This window comes from Pelodiscus sinensis, chromosome 20 (genome assembly GCF_049634645.1).
Source record: "Pelodiscus sinensis isolate JC-2024 chromosome 20, ASM4963464v1, whole genome shotgun sequence".
NCBI classification, from domain to species: domain Eukaryota; kingdom Metazoa; phylum Chordata; order Testudines; family Trionychidae; genus Pelodiscus; species Pelodiscus sinensis.
In genome coordinates, this window is record NC_134730.1 from 277,671 (window position 1) to 301,559 (window position 23,889).

The 23,889-nt window shown below is 44.9% G+C and overlaps 1 protein-coding gene across 14 annotated transcripts in view; it reads left to right on the forward strand.

The window, feature by feature from the left end:
- The window catches only part of MAP2K4 (mitogen-activated protein kinase kinase 4), a 147,034-nt gene that overhangs the window by 11,554 nt on the left and 111,591 nt on the right, over positions 1-23,889 (forward strand). For 9 of the 14 annotated variants that reach the window (XM_014577690.3, XM_014577691.3, XM_075903434.1 and 6 more), the window contains exon 2: positions 15,642-15,674. The exons of 4 other annotated variants lie outside the window; for them this stretch is intronic. In XM_014577690.3, the coding sequence (XP_014433176.1) occupies positions 15,642-15,674 (33 nt within the window). Of the gene's footprint in view, positions 1-4,868; positions 12,032-15,641; positions 15,675-23,889 lie in introns of those variants that run through there. One more of the 14 variants, XM_025188842.2, reaches the window with a different exon arrangement.

Sequence of the window (23,889 nt, forward strand, 5' to 3'; positions counted from 1 at the left end):
ACATTAGTTGATTGTGGTAGATGCTAGAGCCTCTCTATAGTTGATCATAGTCTGTTAACCTGTTTTTAAACACAACCTGTCAGCACTCGGTACAAAATTGTGTTTAAATATGCATTATCTAACATGTTTTGAAACAAAATTTCAAAACTTCCCCAGGATATTAAAAGGGGAAGGATGCATACTTATGTACCTGCTGCAGGACAGCAAAGTGGTCACAATTGGCATTGTAGGCCATCTTGTGGAAACCATTTAGGTTGATGCAAGCAACACAGCGTCTGCACTGACATGCCATCATTCTAACTACATCACCCTTAGTGCTACACATATTGTTCAGGTGGTTTTATTAAGTCAGTGTAGTAGGTGTGTGACAGTGGCAGGAGGGATCTGTAGTGTGTACACCTCTATAGTTAGGTTGATGTAAGCTGTCTTATATTGACTTGACTTTGTAATGCAGACAAGCCCTTATTTAAAAAAATCAGTCTCAGTGCAGTTGGTTGCTTTTAAAATTAAAACCTTTTAGAGTTTTAAACTTTTGAAAAACCTCTCTGCATTAGCAGCATTTACGACTGCTTCAGACTGAGACTATACCACTTTAATAGTGAAGGAACACTGTAAGAAAACTGTATTGCCTTCCTTTTTTTGAAATGTTGCATTCACTTTATTGATAGCAACCCCTCTCGCTCCCAAGCTCTCCTTGTAATGGTGGCAAGTGGGCGGAAGTTAGAACAGCTCTTTCTCTGCATGAGTGTTTCAGGGCTTCTCTTCACTTAGAATCAGCCCCTATTCATGGTAGCCAGGGCAGCCTCTGTTCTCGGCCGCCAGAGCTGTCTGTGGCTAGTGGCTGCTTTGGCAGCAGCCCCTGCCCTCAGCCAGCCCTGATTACCATGGGGCTGCTGCTGGAGCAGCCTCTGTTCGCGGCAGCCAGGGCTGACTGCCGCCAGGGCCTGCTGCTGGAGCCGCTCCTGCCCTCTTCCAGCCCTGGCTGCTGCGAAAAGGGTCTGCTGGAATTGGAGGGAGCCAGGACCGAGCAGTCCCAGCTTGTGTTGGTCCACGACACTGTGCCTCTGCATTTTAAATGTAATAAGAGCCCAGCGGCTGTTACTACATCTAAAATGTAGAGGCACAGTGCGGGTGGCTCCCGGAACTGGTTCAGCTACCCCTGGTGAGGCTCTGCAGAATGGCCCCTTATCAACTAGTCATGTAGTCAATACAAATGTATTGACTACATGATTAGCCAGATAATTGCAATTTAATATCCTTAGTTCCTCCTGCTTTTTTCAGAGCAGCTGCTACAAAATGGTTGTTACGAAAGTGTTTTGTAGTTTCAACATTAAGCTTTATTTCTGGAACACTTAAGTCTTTGGCTTGGAGATGCAGCAAGTGAGCACTGCAACCGTATGTTATTAGCTTGGGAGTGTCATCTTAATTTTTTCTCATCCTGGATACATTTGCAGCGCTGTCTGACATTTGATTTTTTTTCCACAGTTTGTTATAGCTTTTACTGCTACATCTTCTGTTGTGTGTGCATTTCCTGGTGTGTCTATTGTTTCTAAGGTAGACATTCTCTTTTTCTGTTGTCACACAAGTACATACAACAGGATCATTGTGGAAATTGCTCCACCCATCAAGACTCAATTAACAATTTTACCCTCTAAACTTTTTGCACACTGCTCAGTTTCTTTCATTCACTTTATTCAGCAATTTGCCTGCAACATCTGCTCTGTTGGGTAGATGGTTTAATGATTGAACCATGTTAATAAAGTGTGGATTCTCAATCATACGGAAAGGAGAGTTTGTTGCATAAACAAACCAGGCAATTTTTTCATGAATTACCTATTTTGGTAATTTACTGGTGCTTATCACAAACTTTTCTATGATTGTTTCTGGTGGAGAATTTTTTTCTTTATGCTTCAGGTGATATGCTGTCTCTATGTGACTGAAACATTATCAGTGGCAGACAACTCTGAAGCTGTAGAAAATGATGGTGATCTTGAAGGTGGATAATTTTCAGAATCCTGTATGTTTTATCCCTAGGTAGAGGAACTTCATTGAAATATTCCCAAATTGGGTCTCTTACAGTCTGCTGCCATTATAAGTTTTCCCTTCTAGTGAGAGAATGGTATGGTAGATCTCAGATCAAGGAAGGCCACCCTCAGAAAGACCTTAAGATTTCTGGAATATGCTGCTCCAACAGTTTCACTTTTGTTTCAGCTGTCTGTCCCTCCCTTCTCACATTTATCTCCAGAATTCTTCTATGTCCAGATCTATTCTGTCCCCAACAATCTTCTATTCATTGAATTTTTTAGACCTGCACTCTAAGGGAGCAGCAAGGGATTGACTCTGTGAACACAAATTTGCAGAGGGACAATAGGGTTGAGGTCTGTTATTTCTCAACTCTCTATATTATTTATTTAAAAACATTTATCTCTGGAGACACAAATCCACAGTGAGAACTGCAGAATTTAGCATCTCTGATGGTATTTTTTAGACTGAGCACTGAGTCCCATTGAGTAGATAGATTAACCTAAATAATCTATGCAGAAGCTTCTGGAATCCCATAAAGTTGGATCCCTAATCCATGAACTATTGGAATTTATTTACAACATTTTTCTTAAACATTACATGAATATATTGTCTCATACTATATAATTAGAATTTATAATCCCTGTTCCATGATGAGATATCTTTGAGCTATAATGTATTTTAATTAACATTCTTTAAATTGCCTTTTGAGGAAAAAAACTTTTTTAAATCAATTTTTTTATAATATAAAAAATCCAATTTAAATTAAAAACAAATCTTTTTTTTTTTTTTTTTTAAAGAAAAATCATTGATTTTATCCACCATGGAAGACACTGCATTCAGGCAGTCCCCGACTTACGCAGATCCGACTTATGTCGGATCCGCAGTTACGAACGGGGCTGCCCCAGAGTACACGGACTGCGGGACCTCACGGTCCTGCCGCCCATGTACTCTGGGGCTTTCTCTGCGTCTCCCTGGTCTGCAGACCAGGAAGACGCAGAGCAAAGCCGCGTTGGGGCTCGGGCAGCAAGGCAGCCCAGGCGCGCCTGGACTGCTCCGCTGCCAGCTTCCCCGCGGCTTTGCAAAGCCGCGGGGGGGCTCGGGCAGCGAGGCAGCCCAGGCGCGCCTGGACTGCTCTGCTGCTGGCTTCCCCGTGGCTTTGCAAAGCCGAGGGGGGGCTCGGGCAGCGGGGCACCCCAGGCGCGCCTGGGCTGTTCCGCTGCTGGCTTCTCCGAGGCTTTGCAAAGCCGCGGGGGGGGCTCGGGCAGCGGGGCACCCCAGGCACGCCTGGGCTGTTCCGCTGCTGGCTTCTCTGAGGCTTTGCAAAGCCGCGGGGGGGCTCGGGCAGCGGGGCACCCCAGGCGCGCCTGGGCTGTTCCGCTGCCGGCTTCCCCAAGGCTTTGCAAAGCCGAGGGGGGGTTCGGGCAGCGGGGCACCCCAGGCGCGCCTGGGCTGTTCCGCTGCCGGCTTCCCCAAGGCTTTGCAAAGCCGAGGGGGGGTTCGGGCAGCGGGGCACCCCAGGCGCGCCTGGGCTGCTCCGCTGCCGGCTTCCCCGAGGCTTTGCAAAGCCGAGGGGGGGTTCGGGCAGCGGGGCACCCCAGGCGCGCCTGGGCTGTTCCGCTGCTGGCTTCTCCGAGGCTTTGCAAAGCCGCGGGGGGGGCTCGGGCAGCGGGGCACCCCAGGCACGCCTGGGCTGTTCCGCTGCTGGCTTCTCTGAGGCTTTGCAAAGCCGCGGGGGGGCTCGGGCAGCGGGGCACCCCAGGCGCGCCTGGGCTGTTCCGCTGCCGGCTTCCCCAAGGCTTTGCAAAGCCGAGGGGGGGTTCGGGCAGCGGGGCACCCCAGGCGCGCCTGGGCTGTTCCGCTGCCGGCTTCCCCAAGGCTTTGCAAAGCCGAGGGGGGGTTCGGGCAGCGGGGCACCCCAGGCGCGCCTGGGCTGCTCCGCTGCCGGCTTCCCCGAGGCTTTGCAAAGCCGAGGGGGGGTTCGGGCAGCGGGGCACCCCAGGCGCGCCTGGGCTGTTCCGCTGCTGGCTTCTCCGAGGCTTTGCAAAGCCGCGGGGGGGCTCGGGCAGCGGGGCACCCCAGGCGCGCCTGGGCTGCTCCGCTGCCGGCTTCCCCGAGGCTTTGCAAAGCCGCGGGGGAAGCCGGCAGCGGGACAGCCCAGACGCCCCGCGGCTGTCCCGCTGCCGGCGTCCTCAGAGGCTTTGCTCCCCGTCTCCCTGGTCTGCTGGTCTCCAGCAGACCAGGGAGACTGGGAACAAAGCCGCGGAGGACCCAGGCGGCAGGACCGCGGTGCGTCTCTGTCCGCCGCCCGTGTCTTTCTGGTCTGCTGGAGTGGGGGGGGGGCGCAGCTAGTACGCCCCCCCCCCCCCCAGCAGACTAGGCTTTTTTCTGGACGCCTGTGGCAGAGCAGCTGGGGTGCTGCCGGTTGGTCCCGCAGCGCCGCTCTGGGCGCTACTGGTCCAACCCAGCAGCACCCCAGCTGCTCTGGTCCTGATTCAGCCGCTGCTGGTCAGTTTCAGCAGCGGCTGAATCAGGACGCCTGGGGCAGAGCAGATGGAGTGCTGCTGGGTTGGTCCAGTAGTGCCGAGGAGCGGCGCTACTGGAGCAACCCAGCAGCACCCCAGCTGCTCTGCCCCAGGCGTCCTGATTTAGCCGCTGCTGAAACTGACCAGCGCTGACTACAGGAAGCCCGAGGCAGAGTTGCTCTGCCCTGGGCTTCCTGGAATCAGCTGCTGATCAGTTTCAGCAGCAGCTGACTTGGGGACGCTTGGGGTTCTTAAGTTGATTCTGTATGTAAGTCAGAACTGGCGGTCAGTTTCAGCAGCGGCTGAATCTGGACGCCAGTTCCGACTTACATATAGATTCAACTTAAGAACAAACCTACAGTTCCTATCTTGTACGTAACCCGGGGACTGCCTGTATTGGGAGAGAGGCGTTCTTCCCCAGGGTAGGTGCTCCACCTCCCCAAGAGGTGGCAGCAAGGTCCACGAGCAGTGCTTTTTACCCGGGGACTAAAGTCTGTATAAATGTGTTACTCAGAGGTGTGCATATTTCACACCCCTGAACAACGTATTTATATCAACCTAATTTCCTAATGTAGACCAGGCCTCAGTTTGTGCATTCATATACAAAATATCACAGTGTAAACTGATGTTGACAAGACTACCTGAAGTTTTAACACTTGGTTTATCCACAGTCAGCTGTTACACACATACCTTTTTTTCTTAGTGAAGGCAGGGTTCAAACAGTTAGTTTATCTTCAAAACTCTTCAGGTGGCTTTCCAATCATTATGTTAACTTGATTGAACTCATACGAATGAAAAACACAATCTTTTTGCCTGTGAAGTCAAGACCATTTAAAGAAATAAAGTGGCATGGAGAAAGGCTCCCTTCTTTTTCTCTATGTAATTTTCAAAATAAGTGTGAGAGTTTTCACCAAAATCACACATGTTTATAGTTCCTATGTGTGGAATGTGGAGGGCTTGGGAGACATGATGGTAGTTAGAATGGAAGCTGAATATCTTAACAGCATATAGTAGAGAAGAGAACTTGCTTATGGTTAAAATAAGGCACCCCAAATATTAAACCAAAGTGGACTTTTAATTAGGGATGTGAAGGACTAGTTGACTATCTGACAAGCCAATGCCTTGAGGCTGCAAGAGGAGGGGATGCTTCAAAGCGGCAGAGGAACTTGGGGCCAGACCTCGGGCTCCACGCGGTGCTGCTGCTTTGAAATGCCACGTACAGCCCAGGACCAGGTGGAATGTCCCCAGGCTGCACGTGGCGTTTCAAAGTGGCAGTGCTGCGTGGAGCCCAAGATAAGCTAGGGACTCCCCCGCTGACCCCAGGCTCCATGTGGCGTTGCCACTTTGAAATGCTGCAGGCAGCCCGGCATCAGGCTGCATGTGGTATTTCAAAGTGGCAGTGCCACGGGGAGCCCAGGATCAGCTGGAGTCCCCAGGTGCCACATGGTGCTTTTGTCTTTGAAATGTAGCAGCAGCCCTAGATACAAGTGGTCTTTTAAACAAAACTTGAAATCTGCACTACATTTCAGATAAAGTGTTCCTCAATAAATAAAAAGTGAAATTTAAAAGAGAAAAAGAAACTGTCCAGTCTATTGACATTTTGCTCAGCCTGGGTAGTGCAGGAAGCAAACAGCACTACAGGTTGAACCTCTAAAATCTGGGACTCTTTAGTCTGGCAACATCTGTGAGTAAGGCTTGCCAGATGCTTTCACCAAAAATCCCAAATATGGCAGGAAAAAAACTTGGTTGAGTGCAAAAAAAAAGGGGGGGGGAGACTAAAAAGGTCACTGTGCCTTTAAGAATCCCCGTGCTCCTCACTTCCCCCGGCCCTCGCCAGATGCGACAGGGGAGCAATGTCCCCTCCAGTCTTCCATCCAAGAACAACAGAAAATACCGGACATTTTACTTCTTTTTCACCGGATGGGGCCCAGAAATAACAGACTGTCTGGGTGAAAACCAGACACCTGGCAACCCTATCTGTGGTCTGACAGGACCATGACTATTGTTGCACCAGACAGCTCTGGCTGGCCATGTGCAGGAGTGCAGCCCAGGCTGGGCTGTCGGTGGGGAGCACAGCCCCAGTGGGATGACGTGTGGGGGAGCACAGCCTTGGCCAGGGCTGATGCTTAGGAGCGAAGCCCCAGCTGGGGTTGGAGGCAGAGCAGCCAGTGGCCAGGAGGGCAGCCCTGGTCACATCTGGCGAAGTGTGGGGAGCACTGCCCGGGTAGCCAGAAGTTCAGTCCTGGCCAGGGCTGGTGTCAGTGGGGCCTGCACATGGGTGCACAGCCCCAGCTGGGGCTGGAGGCAGCAGGGCAGCCCCTGTCCTGGGCTGGTGCAGGGCAGTGGGCTGAATGCAGCAGGGCAGGCAGTACAGAATGCAGCCCCAGGTGAGAGCAGACCCTTATATCTACATAGGGAGCCATGACCTCCTCTTGTCCAGCAATTTCTGTGGTTCTGGACCACAGAGGTCCTGAGGGTGCCGGACGAGGGAGGCACTGGCCAAAACTCATGAGAGTTTCAGTGATAGAGGGGAGTCCTGTGCACCTTAAAAACTAAAAGATTTATTTGGGCATAAGCTTTTGTGGGTAAAAAAAATTCTGATGAAGTTATTTTTACCCACCTCCATGCATCTGAGCAAGTGGTTTTTACTTAAATCTGCTAGTTAAGTTGCCACAGAACTCCTTGTTACTTTTGCAGATACAGAGTAATACCACTATTCCTCTGAGGCTATGTGTAGACTGGTACCTCTGGTATCCCAGAAAAGCTCTGCTACATCCAAGGAATGCGTCTACTTAAAAAAAAAATGGTTTGGGAAAAGTGGATGCGTGTTTTTTGCATCCCCGTAAACTTCATTTTACGAGGAAGAAGGGATGTTTCAAAAGAGGGTTTTTTCTTCAATTTGGCCCTGTGTAGACGGGTCAAATTTTGGAAAAGCCTCTTTCGGAAGTAAATCAGAAAAAGATATGCAATTCGCATACTGCAAATTGTGTTTCTTTTTCCAGTTTATCTTTGTAGTGTAGACCTAGCCTGAGACTAGTTACAGAGGTGTTTTAGTTCTAATCTTTGGCATACCCTGTCATTGTGGGAGATGTCAGCAACTGCCATATTCCCCTTGTGATTTCAGTCACGTGGTATAATGGTGGACTGCCCTTATAATTGGATGACATTGGAATTCCACCCCTTTTAAGGTATCTGTCTCAAATTATGTCTGACAAAGTAGTAGCAATCAAGTCAGCATCTTCTGCTACTCCTCGCCTCCTCTTCAGCCTCACTTTTCTTTAGGAGCTGTGACAGGCAGGGCGTTTCCATTGAGTCCCTCAGCAAAACCAAATAACAGACAAAAATGTAAACTAAGCAATGCCCACCTACTCTGGGCTTGAGCTGTTAGTCCATCTTCAGTTCTTCCTCTGCCTGGCTTCCGTCAGGCCCTTGCCACAGAGAGGAAAGTGTCTGTTTCTTCTCTCTCATAACTCTGTGCATCTACAGTAGCCACAGTTCTGCAGTGTTAGTTTGCAGGAATGGTCCAGAGGCTAAGGTGCTGGAGTGAGAGTCAGAAGACCTGTGTTCTCGTCAAGCTCTGTTACTCATCTGCTGTGTGACCTTTGGCAAATCACTGAACCTCCATGCCCCAGATTCCCCATCTCTAAACAGGGGATACCATCTTCTGTAAAATGCTTTGAGATCTAGAGTTCAGACATTATTATTTTAATTGTCACTGTTGGTATTATTCCCCTTTCAGTTCATAATACACACAGATCTTTTATCTAATGGGAATGTTGGAGGGAAATAAAACACCTGTATGCTGCCACGCTTTTAGCTTCGCAGCTACCATGTCGCTTGGGGGGTAGACTTTTCACACCCCTGAGTGTCGTACTTATACCACTATAGATCTGTAGATGACACCAATCCTAATTTTGTGTGGAAGGGGAAAGAATCAGGAAGGGGCTGCTGAGCCAGTGAATTGAAGGTGGTTTGCCAGCTGAAATGTCTGGTGGACTTGGCATCTCTGCTCATCTTTCTCAACAATCTTTCCCCAGGAGGCAAGACTGTTTGGAAAGTTTGTGCAGGCAGTTTTGTGCACACTGAGGAAATGATCTGAGGGTCACTTGTTCCTTAACACTGAACATTCAGTCTGTTTGGAATGTGTGTTACAGTCTCCTACCTTGTCCCACAAAAATAAACCCAGGAGATAGTTTTCAGTTGACGTTATTATGTGAATAATGTAGCTGAAGTCAACGAACTTAGATCTACTCTCATGGTGTCTTCACTGCGGTGTGTAGATGGCAGCTGCTTTCCCATCCACTCTGCTTACCCTTCTCATTCTGGTGGAATCAGTGGGAGAGCTCTTGGCAGTCGATTTATTGTGTCTCTGGACTGATCACTGCCCATCAGTTCGGCAGGTATTGTAGACAAACCCCCAGTCATAACTGACTTGAAGTCAGACCAGTGACCTACGTGTGGGAGGCTAGGTATGTCTTGGACTTGCCAAGTCCTTCAACTTTTTTCACAGTGATCCTGAAAATATATCACAATTGCAGTTGTTTGCCTGTGCAAAGGTATTGGGTAAGAAGCTGATTTTCTGATGGCCTGTGCCAATCATCTTTTATGTTTGGTTAGGTAAGTCATAATAGCAGCAGTAATGCTTTGTACTTCCAAAGCTGCTTCTGTCAGAAGATCTCTGTGGTCTGTACAAACAATTAGTTTAACCTACTAGTACCCCTTCTGTGGTAGAAAAAAACGTTTCCCATTTTTCAGACAGGGAAACTGAGGCGCTAAGCTATGAAGTGTCCCATCACAGCCTCAACAGGAAGTTGGGTGTCAGATCTGTGTATGGAGCCTGCATGTTTGGTATCTCCCAGTTAAAGTTCAGGTAATTGTGTAAACGTGTAATGGCTGGAAAACTCAGTGGTTACATGCACCCACAGTCCCTGGGAGCCTTTGCACACTGCTCCAGGGGAGGCAGCAGTGCAAGTGGCAGCCGGCTCTTGAGCAGGGCGAGAGTGTGAATGTCAGTGGATAAGCCCAGGATTGTTGGTTAACTGTTTACACAGTTATATATTCACATCCCTACTTCAGAGTAGCTGTCACAGAACATGTGATTCTGAATACCTTCTGAGTGGGTTTGTGCTGCAGTCTGAGGTGGATCCAGCAAGTAGGTGTTTAAGCATCTGAATAGCAGTGTAAGAGTACATGTTACTAGGCATTGTAGAGAGTTTTCAAGATTGTAGTAGAGTTTTTATGACTTTATTGTGTAGAAATGTTAGATATGCAGACAGAGATTAAAATGTAAGCAGTAGTATTCAAGTTCGTTTGCAGATTGGCTTGATTAAAATGGAAAAAGAACATCTGATTTTAAAAAAATAATTGGTTTTCACCTTTGGATCCTTTGGGGGGAAAAGAATAAGCACATAGAACTCAATTTTTGCTTCACACATTACTGTGCATTTGCTGAGTAGAATAATACCACTTAGAAGTAGGTACCCCTTCTCTCTTGTTTTTCCTTCAGTTTGACTAGTTGCTATTTTTGCAGTGTGTCATCTTAAGTCTGAGATATTACATCTAAATTAGACATCCCTAATGCAATTGAGATGACAGTACTGTCTGCATCAAATCATAATGTTTCCATTGCTAGCTTCTTACAACACAGCTAGTAGCTGACAGAGACAGACTTCTCTGCACAATATTCCCATAGCACAGGGAAAAGTTCTCTGAGCTAGAAACCAGGATACTTTAAATACAAGTTCTGCCTTTATTGACTCTAGTTTTGATTTGTGTGTACTTTATTGTAAATAATAGGGAAAGCTGTGACCTCAGCCTTAGCTAGTTACACTGTACTCCCAAAGCTAGCAATAGATACCTGGCACTTACCACTACAACAGTAGCAGCTTGAAAAACAAAAGCAGATGTACCCCACCTTGGTACAATGGTTGGATCAGTATCAGTAATGGGCAGTGACAATGAAGGGGTCTCTGGTAGCGTTTACTTTCTGAGCAACAAGGGAGGAGTCACACTAGGGCTGAATGATGATTGCACTTATATAAAGACTGGTAAACTGAGGCATGCCATACATTGTTTAGAGAACCCGTAGCAGGAGAGAGAACCAGGCTCTAACAGATGGGAAACTGGGCTTGGTTTATCTCAGTAAGGGTCTGAGAGAGAAGGGTAGCTGCTCTCCTGCCCATGATCACTGGGAAGGTAGGCTGACCCCGCTAACCCCCCTTGGGCTGTGTCCCTTGGCACCAGGGTTCATGGCACGGCTCACTGGTACAGGAGTTCGGACTGCTCTGCGCTCTGAATGAGAGCATTGTCACCGAGGATCCATAACACCTCGGCCTCCCCCAAAGGTGTCTCTCTTTCTGGTTGTCTCCCAGATATAGGCACTACTCATGCTCTGCTTTAAGCGCCCGGTTGCGCTCCCAGCACCGTTCAAGAAGCACTAGGCTACGTGCTCTGAAGGGGCAGGGCTGGTGGCAGAGAGCCCTCAGTGCTGCACCTGCCCTCTCCGGGCCTCAGTGCCATGCTCTGGTGGTGTTTTAAAGGGCCTGGGGCTCTGCTGCAATAGAAGCACTAACTGAATTACTGGGCCCTGGGGCAATTGCCCCCTTCCACCCTGCTTCCTTCTCCTTCGGCGGGCCTGAATATCTGAGTTGGAAAAGGATAGAGGCTGGCTTGGAACAGCAGATAATGGAGATGAAACTGAGCCTAGATGCTGGAGCCAGCAAGCTCTTCAGACTGCTTGGAAAACCTTTGAATATTCTGGCAGCAGACAGCAACAATGGTGAGGAAGCCCAGCTGCACAGAACACAGGCCAGACTATGCAAACACATTGAAGAGCCCATGCAGATTTGAGATAAGGCCCTGAGGCCAGAAATAAGCGATCAACAGGTAGGAGATCAGTGTAGAGTTGGTAGTGGACAAGTTGTGCCTCTCATGGTGTGTCATTGAGAGGAAATGTTGGAGCAACAAACGAGAGAGGGTGTCCTGTGTAATCCACAGCTTCTTGTTGCATCTCTCTGTTCCTCTCTTATGGTGTCTGGGTGTCAGAGGGAGGCTGAAAAGCCAGCTACCATCTTAGCTAACAGCACTGCTGGGTTTCTCAGCTGCTCCCAACTGTTAGATCCAGGGATCTCCATCCAGATGTGATCCCTGCTACTTGCAAACTGCCCATGGGCACAGAATTGCACCATGGGTGCAGAGATGGTGTGCAAAGCAGGTGCATCAGAGATTGCAGTAGCACACATTGCTCCTCAGCAGACCCACACTGCAATGTACTGGAGATAGCTGGAGACCAGGATACTTTGCCAGGCATCAGGCTGAAATCCTTGCACTATGTAGCTGATGGAGAGATTCGTATGGGGGAAAGTTTTGGGAGCTGGAAGATCCATGTTCCCCAAGGAAAATCACCCTGGAGCAGGACACTTAGAATGAGCAGGAGCTGACCTGCCAGGAGCTGCAGCATTTGTGACTGGAACAGATGAATTTGAGTGAGTCCTGTACTGAAATGTTCCTGAGAGTGTGAGAGTGAAGCTCTGTGGAGTGCTGGCATGTCCTACTGGCAGTGTTGTAGGGATGTGAAAGTTGCCAGGAGTGCAGGAGACCTTTTTCACTTTGGATTTCTACAGTGTATATTAGGGATGTTAAATTTCGATTAATTGACTAATCGAAAAGTTGATGCAATTTGCATTGGCTGTTTGATTAATCGATAGGGCACCTCGGCCTTTGAAGTGTAGCAACAGCCCTAGGGTTGTTGCTACACTTCAAAGGCGAAAGCACTGCAGGGAGCACAGGGCCAGCAGGGGATGCAAGCAGTCCCCCACTGGTCCCGGGTTCCATGCAGCGCTGCCGCTTTGAAATGGTGCGGGGAGCCGGCGTCAGGCTCCATGTAGCATTTCAAAGCAGCAGCACCTCATGAAACCCAGGGTCAGCGGGGGAATCCCCAACTGACCCTGGGCTCCACGCAGTGCTGCCTCTTTGAAGCATCCCCTCCTCTTTTCCCTCCCCTTGCTGCCTCTTTCTGATAGAGGCAGCAAGGGATGGGGGAGCCGAAGCAACTAGCAGACTAACCTGTAGACTATCCGATAAGCATTTACTTATCGGATAGTCGACCAGTCGGTCTCATCCCTAGTGTGTACCCTGATTGCAACATTAACAATAGCCTAGTATGTTTGTGTCAGTATTGTTGGCATGATTTCTTTTAGAACTTGTACCCAGAGAATTATTTTAGCTGCTGCTGTATCTTTAGGGAATTGGGCTAATGGGCAAGCACAGTATCATACTATCCCGGAGATTTCAGCTACTTAGTGTGAAATGTAGTTTGTGACTAGTGAACTGATAATTCCATGTGTTCAGCTTTTTACCATAGTAGCATATTGATTGTTTAGTATTTAAACTTTTTGAGACCATGGAACACCAAACAATAATATTTTTTTATATGGAACATTTATGAAAATTTTCTTCCAAAAAAAATTGTTGTCAGACAACAAAAAACAAAAACAAAAAAGAGGTCACGGAACACCTGTGAGTGGTTCATGGAACACCAGTGTTCTGCGGAACTTAGTTGAAGAAACACTGATGTAAATGGATCTCACGTTTTTGGTTTCCAGATTTTTCTTTTATGAACTCCCTTAATATTTGGAATATGCTCCCTTTGTGTGACTTTGGTTTGTTACATTGAGGTCAAGAATAGTAATGCTTTCATAAATATGCAACTGTTTAAAAGCTAAATGAGCAAGGGATTAAGGAAATATTTTAGTTAAGTGCCAGAATGAATCTGTGAAATTATAATCTCAGAGTTTGGGATGCATATTTAAGCCATGGTTTAGCTACACAAGAAATTAGCATTGAGGTTACAGTTTAGTGTGCGTTTTTTAAAATGTTTCTGACGTGGATGCTAACCCATGACACAAAGTCTAACTCCTTGCTTTTGCTCCTGTCTGACAGCGTGTTGTTTTAAAAAAACAGAGGCGTGGCTGTGTGGAATGTAGGTAGTGTCCTACTGTCTAATCGGGGGGGGGGGGGGGGGGGGGGCTTCATGTTATTGTTCAAGCAGCTTTTCCTTTATATGACTGTATGGGTGTAACTTTTTGTGAATGCTAATCTCAGGGTGAAGAAATTGGTTAAGACGTTTTAAATACTCCACCAAAAGTCACAGGAATGTTTCTCTCCCACATCTTTGGATGAGATCAGACAGAGGCAATGCTTGAGAGAGCCGTGGAAGTCTTAGTGGGTCAAGTCAGTGTGTCTGATTGCAAGAGGCTTGATATGATGCAGCTTCTACATGTGGTGGTGACCACCTTCTCCAGGTTTCATCACATGCCCAGGATTCCTTGTGGGAAGGAAAATTGATGGAGTGATGGCAAAGCATGCTCTCATGTCAGAATTAGGGATGTAAGTGACTAGTCAGCTATCTGATAAGCAATTGCTTATTGGATGGTAGACTAGTGACTCAACTAGTCACCTTCCTCCCCTCCCCCCCCGCTGCCTCTGTCAGAGAGAGGCAGCAAGTGGGGGGGAGCCAACTTAAAAGCTGGTTCCCTCCAGCACCTCCTCCGTGGGGAAAAGGGGCAGAGGTGCAGCAGGGAACTGGAGGCACTTTCACCTTTTAAATGCAGTCCCCCGCTGGCCCCGTGCACCCTGCTTCTGAAATGTACAAGAGCTTCTGCAGTACCAAGTCACATTCATGAAGATTAAGACCTTAGAGAGGATTGTGCCCCAATAAAGCCAAAGGTTTAGATTAGCTTCTGATTGAGGTAAGTAACATTGGAAAATATTTCATCAAGTCAAATGGTCAAAGAAATGGGGCTCTTGTACATTTCAAAAGCAGGGCGTGTGGGGCCAGCAGGGGACTGCTCGAGTCCCCCGCTGGCTGTGCTCCTGTCACTTCCACTTTTGAAATGTAGCAAGAGCCAGTAGGGCTCTTGCTACATTTCAGAAGCGGAGGTGCCGTTATCGGCTAATCGACTAGTCAATGCAAATTACATCAGTTATTTGATTAGTTGATTAATCTAAATGTAACATCGCTAGTCAGAATCCCTGTTAACCATTACAGGAAAACCTGTAGTCCTCCATACTTTGAAAGTTATCAATCTGAAAAATAGAGATAAAAAAGCAGTTCCTTAATTTACAGCCAGTGCCTCAGAACTAAATGCCAGTACATACACTGCAAAGCCTATGCCATATTTCCCTACTAAGGCAGATCTGGGTTGTGGTAACTCTGCATAAGCTGGATATTGTGTTCAGTGACAGTGAACTGGAGTAATATTTGTACTCAAGTTCTTTCCATTTATAATGAACAAATTCCCAGTACAGTACTGAGGTGAATTATTCCGGGTTGAAGTCTAGGTGGGGGTGGTGTCAAGAGTGGAAAAAATGCAGCTGTCTGCATAAAAAAAGTCTTGCAAATCAGAAACAGGGTATAAATCCTCAGTCTCCCAAATGATGGGTAGGTTAGCTATGTAAATCACTATTACATGATCAAAGCCAGGGAGAGCAGTATCCACCTCTTAAAGGGGAAATTACATTTACCTTATTTCAGCTGAGAAAACTTGTTTGATTTAGTTTGATATTTTTATTAGAGCACGTTTTAACAGACCCTAGTCCTCCATTGCTGCCTGGATGTTAACACACAGAATGTTGCTTGGTGGGAAAAGCTAAGTTTAAACACCATTTGACTTGATGAAATATTTTGAAATGTTACTTACCTCAGTCTAAACGTTTGGCTTTATTGGGGCACAATCCTCTTTAAGGTCTTAATCTTCATGAATGTGACTTGCTACTGCAGAAGACCTCTATTAGTGAAATTGTTTGAATGGATTTGCAAAGGAATCCAAGGAATTATGACTGTTTTATTTTTATTAATATGACAATGAAATTAGCCCTGTCATAAACTGGTTCCCTCTTGCCCTGATCTGACCATGCCATGCCTTGATTCCTTTCTGCACTTCATGTTGGTTTCTCAGGGTAACATTTTGCCCATGAAATGAGTTTTATTCAGAATTTTTAGACATTAATGATCATTGAAACATGTGACTTTTAATAGTTATGCAATTCTGTGACTTCCAGTGAATGAACTAGAACTTATCTTTTTTGCTTTAGGCTTTCAGATAAACTTCTGTGAAAAGGCACAAAGTAAGCTACACATTTTATAGTATTATGCTTTTATTTTTATTTTTTATATCAGTCTTGGTTCTGGGAATGTGTCCTCTGTTGTTCCAACTAACCAACCATGGCAATTATACATTGATTGAGCTTCCATTTTTCATATTGCTTAAAAAGTAGAAAAAAATGCAAATTGTTTTCTATTAGACCATTGGTTGTAAAAGTTGCAGATGCCTTTCAGACTTATGTCTGTTACAAGTAAATAATGAGCTAGAGGTGCACAGATAGTCATATTATTCACTGGCGTGTGACACATTGCCAACCTCCAGTGGAGTATGAACCAAGTGGGACTTAATTTTTGAACAGCAGCTGCTTTAAACTAGAAGTGTTTCTCAAAGAACATTTTCTTTTTTATGTAGCTCTATGTTAAGAAAAATTAATTAAGTTGAAGAATGCAACATTCTTGGGTCTGAGCAGCTAAAAAAGTTCCTTCTGTAAGTATTGGTCACATTGCTATTGCTTTGACTTTTTGCTACCTGTGCACCTTTGTGGGAGAAGAGTAGTGTAGGTAACTTTCTAAACTTGTATAGCCATTTTAAAGAAGGGTTGGAAGGCTAGACTAAAATCAGTCATTGCAAAGCAATTTTTGATGACTAATGGAAGCTCTTTAGGATTAATTTTGTTATTGTTTCTCTCATGGCTTTTCATACTTTGCATTGCTATGTCACTCAATTCACAGTACCCTTCACAATTGCCTTTCATGAGTTAGTGGAGTTTTATTGGAGACCAAAACATAGTTTTGTTGGTACCTCTCCCCAATCTTTGGTAAATGTTCTGTAGTTCAGTAAAAATCCACTCTGCATCTCATTCTGCATTCTAAATATATATTTTAAATTTTTTTGCACTTGATGGATATGCATATTATTTTAACTGAATTTTAGTATCTAGAGTTAATTGCTAATATTCAATAATTGGTGTCTTGGAATTTAAAAACTGATATCCAATGTACATGCTTGCTAGAAAAATGAATATAAATAAATGTGAGATGTTATAATGAGAATATTCTGCATTGTGGCGTGACAGTTTATATTTCGGTTAATGGCTATTTGCACTGCAACTCTGTTTGGATAGCTTTTACAAGAGGTACACTTACAAAGGTTCAGTGCATAGAAAGACAACTTGTATCACCACTCCGCTGGCGGACTGAATTAGACATGCCCTTTAACAATACAGTTTGTCCTAGAGTGCGGCAAATTCTAAAGTTTGTCCGGGAAACAGTATTTTAAATTCATTTTATAAAACAACAAATCTTAAGTAAAACTACCAGATACCGTGTCTTCCAAGTGTGAATGCCTAGCTGATTCCTGCTCAGATCAAAAAATGTTTTCTTAAAAATCAAACAAGCAAACAAAACCCCCAGAACATATAGATTGTTTACTGTGGCGATAAATGTGTTCATAGATCCCTGTTGAAAGAGTTTGCTACATAGGGAATTTGTTTCTGAGAAAAGCTGGCACTCTAAGTTCTGCCATCAAAGTTGACCTTTTAGGAAAGGTTGCTTTAATATTTTCACAGGACACTGTCCTTAATCTCATGTCAGCCTCTTACTGATTCTTTTCTGTCCCATGGACACTGAAAACTTTTAAATCAGAAATATTTTCTCAGTTTGTTTGTTTATGTCTGTCTGTCTTTACTAAGGACTTCGCATAAAACTAGGATCTTTTTTGAGTCCACTTGCAACCAGAATTCTCTGTTCATGTGGACATAGTCCTTCCCACTGGATGCAGAACTGCTCTGTCAGAGAAGTCTGGTTTTGCAAAGGGACTATGCAGCTGAACTCTTAAACAAAGCACAGGTCCCTGAAAATGAAATGAAACGAAAGTATGGGTTTTGCCAGCAGAATGGTTTGTATGCAAAGGAAAGGTTATTCCAAAATTTCACAGGAAGCACAAGCCTTCTGGAAAAGATCTCCATCACTGAACTGTGTAGAGCGCTACAAAGCAAGGAAGTTGTCATTGTGCCTTCTGAAGCTTCTCAGGTAGAAATATGCTAAGCACACAGGAGGGATGTAAAAAGGGTTAAAAAATACTAACCGTGTAATCAAAAACAATTTAATTGGCTACACAGTTACATGCCAGGATTTTTTTAACCCACTGGCAGCCTGCGCCACAGACTTCGGGGGCTACCAGCAGCTGCTGGCTGCCAACAGCTGGGAGTTGAACCAATAGCTGGAAGTGATAAGCATTATCAGTTAACCTGTTAACCAGTTAAACTCTTACATCCCTAAGTGCACAGTAAACCACTGAATAAAAGGAAAGCCATCTTTAACAAGCCAGTGGAGTAAAATGCACCTATCATCTAAGAGCTTGGAGAAAAATCGTCTGGCATGTGTTTTTGTTTTTTGTGTATGTCAAACAGCCCAGGAACACAGTGCTGGGTCGGGGACCCCAGAAGAAATGAGAGGTTTCTCTAAAGTCCTATTACTGCATGTTTTGAGGTCTCTACTTTGGGCGAAAGCTGTTTTGTCTCTGTGTCTGAAGGTGGAAATATGATTTAGCACAAGCTTTTTTGGCAGTGATGTGCACTCACCTTGGATGATGGAGACAGTCTCCCCAGTGTATTATTGAGATGTAGGATGTTGGGATTTCTTTTGCGAATTGCTTAGAGTTACTGTGTGGAAAAGGTACAAGGCAGTGTCCCAGCTGTGAAAATATTACCCAAGTACATAACTTTAACCATGTGAGTAGTCCCATTAAAGCCAATTAAAATGTTTTCATGTTTAAACATTTTGCAGGATCAGGACCTAGTAGCAAATAGAGGCATTCACAAGAGCTGAACTCAAACCTCTTGTCTGTTTAGCAAGACACCTCTGTTCATCATTAAATGCAGGTGGAAAACAATAGCAATGGACTAAAAATAACTGCTCTGTACTCAAACCATTTTATTAATGAGGAGCTGTCCAAGTAGACCTTTAGGTTCCTGCATGCTTATCTGTTTCAATCACTACATATACAGGAAACGTTGGCAAAAATAATTTTGAATTAGAAACATAACATGTAAAATGTTCCTGGAAGTTTGTCATATATGGAAAAAAGAGCAAGACCCACACATGTGCTTACCTGCTTCCCTAATCCTGATCGGTCCTACAACAATTGAAAATGATTTGGTCTTAGGTAAAGTAAAATATTTATAATAATATTTTTGCTAATGTCCATTCCTGAAATGAATTCAATTGGCTTATATAATTCCATTTCTAATTGTTGTGATAGGTTTACAAAATGTGAAAGACTCAATAGTCTTCAGAGGGAAGCATTTGAAGAGTCTAAATCTTGCCACACTATAGACTTCTAAATAATTTTATACAGTCCTCTCCACCTTTGAAATCTATATAATAAATGGGGAAAAAATTGTTCAGAGGTTGCAAACAGGGGAGGAAAACCTCTAAAGTGTTTTGCTGAGATAGGGGTTTTATTTGTTAGTGCAGCGGGCCCTCTGAGAGAAGATGCTTAGAAATATTTAAGGATAAATATCTGCAGTGGTTTGTACTTTTGATGAATCAATGCTCATTATCTGAGAGTATTTTGTGCAGAAAGGAGTTTGGGCACATGAGATTAATATTTTAATCAATTAATTAGCTGAGTATTTAAAATATCAAGGGAACTTTTAGAATTGAGAGTGTATGAAAACATTTCAGTTGTTCTGTGATATCATTTACCTGCTCGAAGACCATTTGACTTGTGCACAAAAGTTTCAGAAGTGCTCCACACCCTGCAGCTCCCATGGACAATTAGAAGACCTGCTGGATTCTGGGCACTTTTGAAAAATCTGAGCCTATAGGTCTCTGAATACAATGTAAGATTTAAATAAGGGTTAAGCTAGGTGGATTTACAGTTACAGCATTCTAGTTTGCCTTGTTAGTCCTAAATAGCATAGAGCTCAGATTCCCCTTCTCTTTGGCCTCTGTGCAGATGAGCATCAATTTATACTGCAGATCTATTTTCCTGCCAAAGAAACACAAGTTGGACTGTTTATTTGCAGATGTTCTCTCAGTTTTGTGTGCTTGAAGGTGGAAAGCTGAAGCAAATGGGTATTAATATTCCATTGTGGGCAAAAGTTATGTAATTTAAGTTTGTTTGCAGGTTCTCCCTTTCTAACCTGTGAAGCAGACCCTCAAATTACTGTTTTATACCCAATGGAACTGGCAATTTTTGATCGCCGCAATCCGTTCTTCTCTCAAAGTGTGTGCTGCATCCTTAAGAATTTCAGCTCTGCCTACTTTGGTGCTTTGTTTAAACTACATGGATTGCTGACAGAGGCAGATGAAATAGTGGTTTTCTGCTGAGCTGTGTGTTAGACACCATTGTGCTAACCAGTGTTACTAGTAGTATTATTGAATGAGGGAAGAGGCTGCAGTGTGATCAACTTTCTGATCTCCAAAAAAAAAAAAAAAATCCAACTTTCCTTTCCCAGCAGCTTGTGCCAGCAGCTTCTGTCTTGTGCACTCAGGCACAGCTCCAGGGAGTAACTGAAAGCAAGACTGAGCATACAACTTCTGTTTCCCCAGAGAAAGAGAGCTTAGCCTAGTTCCATTTCCCTTTGCATTTTTGTATTAAAATCCTCTAAATACCAAGCGACAAGGTGCAGTTGAGGCTGACCGCACAGCTCCAGATCTTCAGAAGCCCTGAAGCTGGGATCTGTTTGCTGTTTTGCTGTGTTCTAAACTGTCAGAAGGGGTGGGGTCTGGGTTGCCAGTCCAGTTCTCTCTCTCATATTTTCCATTAACACTGTTTGCTGATAGTACATGTGTGTGGAAATTGTTTGCCTTCAACAGTCTGGAGAGTGGTCGAACAATCTTTTCTATTTGTATCTGCATTCTGTCTTTCTGGGGTGATTGTTCAAACTATTTGCTCTATATGTCCTTTGATGATTAGGATCTGTTCCAGTTTCACTTTTATTTTTCTTGGTTGAGAATCTGTGGAGTTTGCTCCAAGTTGTTAGAAGTATCATCATCGAAAATTATTTTTCAGGCTAGCTGTTTTCAGTTGTTCTGCTCTGTAGGTTCCTTCTTTAATATGGAATCTTTTTCATGTTGTCTAATGTAATGTATTGTATTTATATAAATTGTCAGTCATCATAGTAGGTTTGCACCACATCTGCTGCTGTTTGATTTTACTTTTGCTTTATGAATTGCTGCGTTTGAGTGGTGATGAATATCAGTTTGTGTCTTGGTGTTACTTACAGTGCTCAATGCCAGCTTAGCATTGAAGAATGCATGGTCCTTGCCCTAAGGAGCTTACCCTCTAAAACAATGTTTCCAAAGGTGCAAGCTCTGAGGTTGTTACGGCTTATTGCTCATTGTGTAATTGGGGGTGGTATTTGAGATACCTCATGGACAGAGTGCATGTTTTTGGAGCAGGGCCTACATGAAAGAGAGGATAGGTTTTTAACTTCCAAGGAAGGGGAGGGCATTTCAAGACCAAGGGGCAGTATGGGAGAAAGCACAAAGACAAGAGTGCTGATCTTAGGCACTGTTTTGATAAAGGTGCATGGCCTGAAATGCATGCCCTCAATTAACTTTGCAGGCAGAAATTGGAAGTCAGATTACTGATCTTCTGTTGCAACCTGCCCAATCACTGCTGATCATTTATTAGATATCTGTGATATTGTCATTTTTTTCTGACTGGAGAATGTTATGATCATAATGGAGAGGAAACAAATAATCACTGATAATTAGCAGATGACACAAAAATTAAGAGTGTAGTAAATAATGAAGATATGTTACTGATAGATAGTGATCTTGATTGCTTAGTAAACAGAGCACATGCAAACAGTATCCCTTTTAATACAGTCAAATGTACAGTTATACAGTAATTCCTTGCTTAACATTGAAGTTAAGTTCCTGAAAAATTCTACTTTAAGTGAAACAATGTTAAGCAAGTCCAACTTCCCCATAAGAATTAACGTAAATTGTTGGGGGGATGGAGGGCGGTTGGTTCCAGGATTTGATGTGTAAAATGGTTATTTGCATCCATGAAGACTTTGAGTTTAAGGTGCTTCAGCCACCTCTGCTCTAACCCAATTCCCTCTCCATCCTGCAGATCCAGGCACCCCCATGCCCCCGTTCTAACCCAGTCCCCTTCCTCTCCCCCGGAGTCATGCACTCCCAGCCCCCGCTCTAACCCAATCTCCCTCCTCTCTCCCAGAGCCAGGCACCCCATACCCCTGTTCTAACCCAATCCCCCCCTCCCCCCAGAGCCAGGCACCCCCAGCCCTCCTCGCCCCTGCTTTAACGTAATGCCTGGGTCCTGGAGCCGCTGCCACCATGCACTTCTCCCTCCAGGCACTGGGGTGCATGCAAAGAACGGCCAGCCATGAGCAGTCTGGGCACACGGCTCAGAACCAGCAGGAGCCACATTTCTTTAATCGAAGAGCCACATGCAGCTCGAGAGTCACGAGTTGGCCACCCCTGTTTTAAAGAGTGTAACCAGGCGGGCCGCACTTAGATCATTTATGAAGCTGTAGTCGTGGGATGCAAAAAAATTTGATCAGGCTGCATGCTGCCCGCGAGCAACTATTATTATGTTTGACATGACTGTTCTAAAACAGTCAGGGTAAGGGTACTCACCAGGTTCCTAGGGATGTTCTTGCATCCCACTCGTCTGCAGAGTACTTGGTCCATGGAGAGCTGTGTCATCACATAGTGCTGGCTGTCCTCTTCATTTCCAGTTGCTGCATTAATGACATTAAAGACACCTACGTGATCTTCCAAATATTACTGTACCAAATGCACAGAGGCTGTAGTTGTCTCAGAGAAACAAGTGATGGAGAAATGTCCGCAAAGGAGGCGCTGCATGAAAGAGTAGCTTGAGTGACCTAGTGCTACTTTCTTGTCCTGGCACCACTGTGAAAAGATCTGTGCAATTCAAGGACTTCAAGGCCACAAAACCTGAATGGGCTATCATTGTCACACAGGATGGCCAAGGGCACTTGGGCACAACAGCAGTCTGTATTTTAAGATTCATCAGAGCACTGACATTTCAGACTGAACATAACAAAGAAACAGCAAATCTGCAAAGGATTCAGGGGTCATGGAAAATAAGCAGCTGAACATGAGATTTAGTGTGAGACAGTGGCAAAGAGAGCTGGCTGGACTTTTGGACATAAACACAAGAATTCAGATACACTAAAGCTTACATCAGGACACCCCACCCTCCAAGCCCTAGGCAGCGCTGCCTTCAGAACTGGGCATCTAGCCAGCAGCTGTCGCTCCTCTCTGGCCAACCAGCTGTGAAGGTAGCACAGAAGTAAGGATGGAAACACTGCCAATCCCCACCCCCAATGCCAGATTTCACTGGAAAAGTCAGTTTTCATGCTCCATGATGTGTTTTTCACAGCTGTGAATGTCAAAGGCCCTCATCATAATAGACCCTCTGGCATAAAAAGAGTAAAAATCACTGACAAACAAATACTTCTAACTAAAAATGGCCTCTTTACTGATAGAGATATTTGGAATAATTTGATGTTCCACTCTAGGTCCTGCTGGCCCAAACAGTTCTCACTAGACCAATTCCAGTAGCCAGTATACAGTTTTTCACATGGACTGTAAAATATTTTTCTAGTATACCTTATGCCATAAATATGGCCTTTGTGTCTATATTGTAATACTTTTTATTTGCGTATTAACATGCATATATGATCATTTACCAAATCGTCCAAATGCTCATTTTCGGTAGCCCAGCTTCCATATTATGTCTCATTCTGTAGTACGATGTCACCTGCAGACTTTATTAACTATTATTATTTATTTGTCTTGTGGTAGCACCTAGGAGCCCCATTCGTAGGCCAGGACCCCACTGTGCTTGGTGCTGCACAGACACAGAGCAAAGGACAGTCCCTGCCCCAGAGACTTTAGACCTGCTACAAGACAGGAAAAAAACTGATTTTACGTTTTCTCGTACATCATTGCTAAAATATTCTGTAGCATTTGATAAGAACTAATCCACGTGGGAATCTGCTGGAAGTGGATGGTGGTTCCCTGTTGAATTTATCATTTACAGCCAGGTCCTACGTTCTCAAAGATTGAGTCTTAATTTTGTTGTGTCAACTCAGAGGAGGCCAGGACCACAAAAAACTGCTGTTCCTGGGACACATAGCAGTTTGCACTGACACACAAGGCGACGGTTCTGCTGCTTCCAGGATTGGCTCAGAACAGCCTCTGTGCAACCAGAGACACACTGCACTGGGA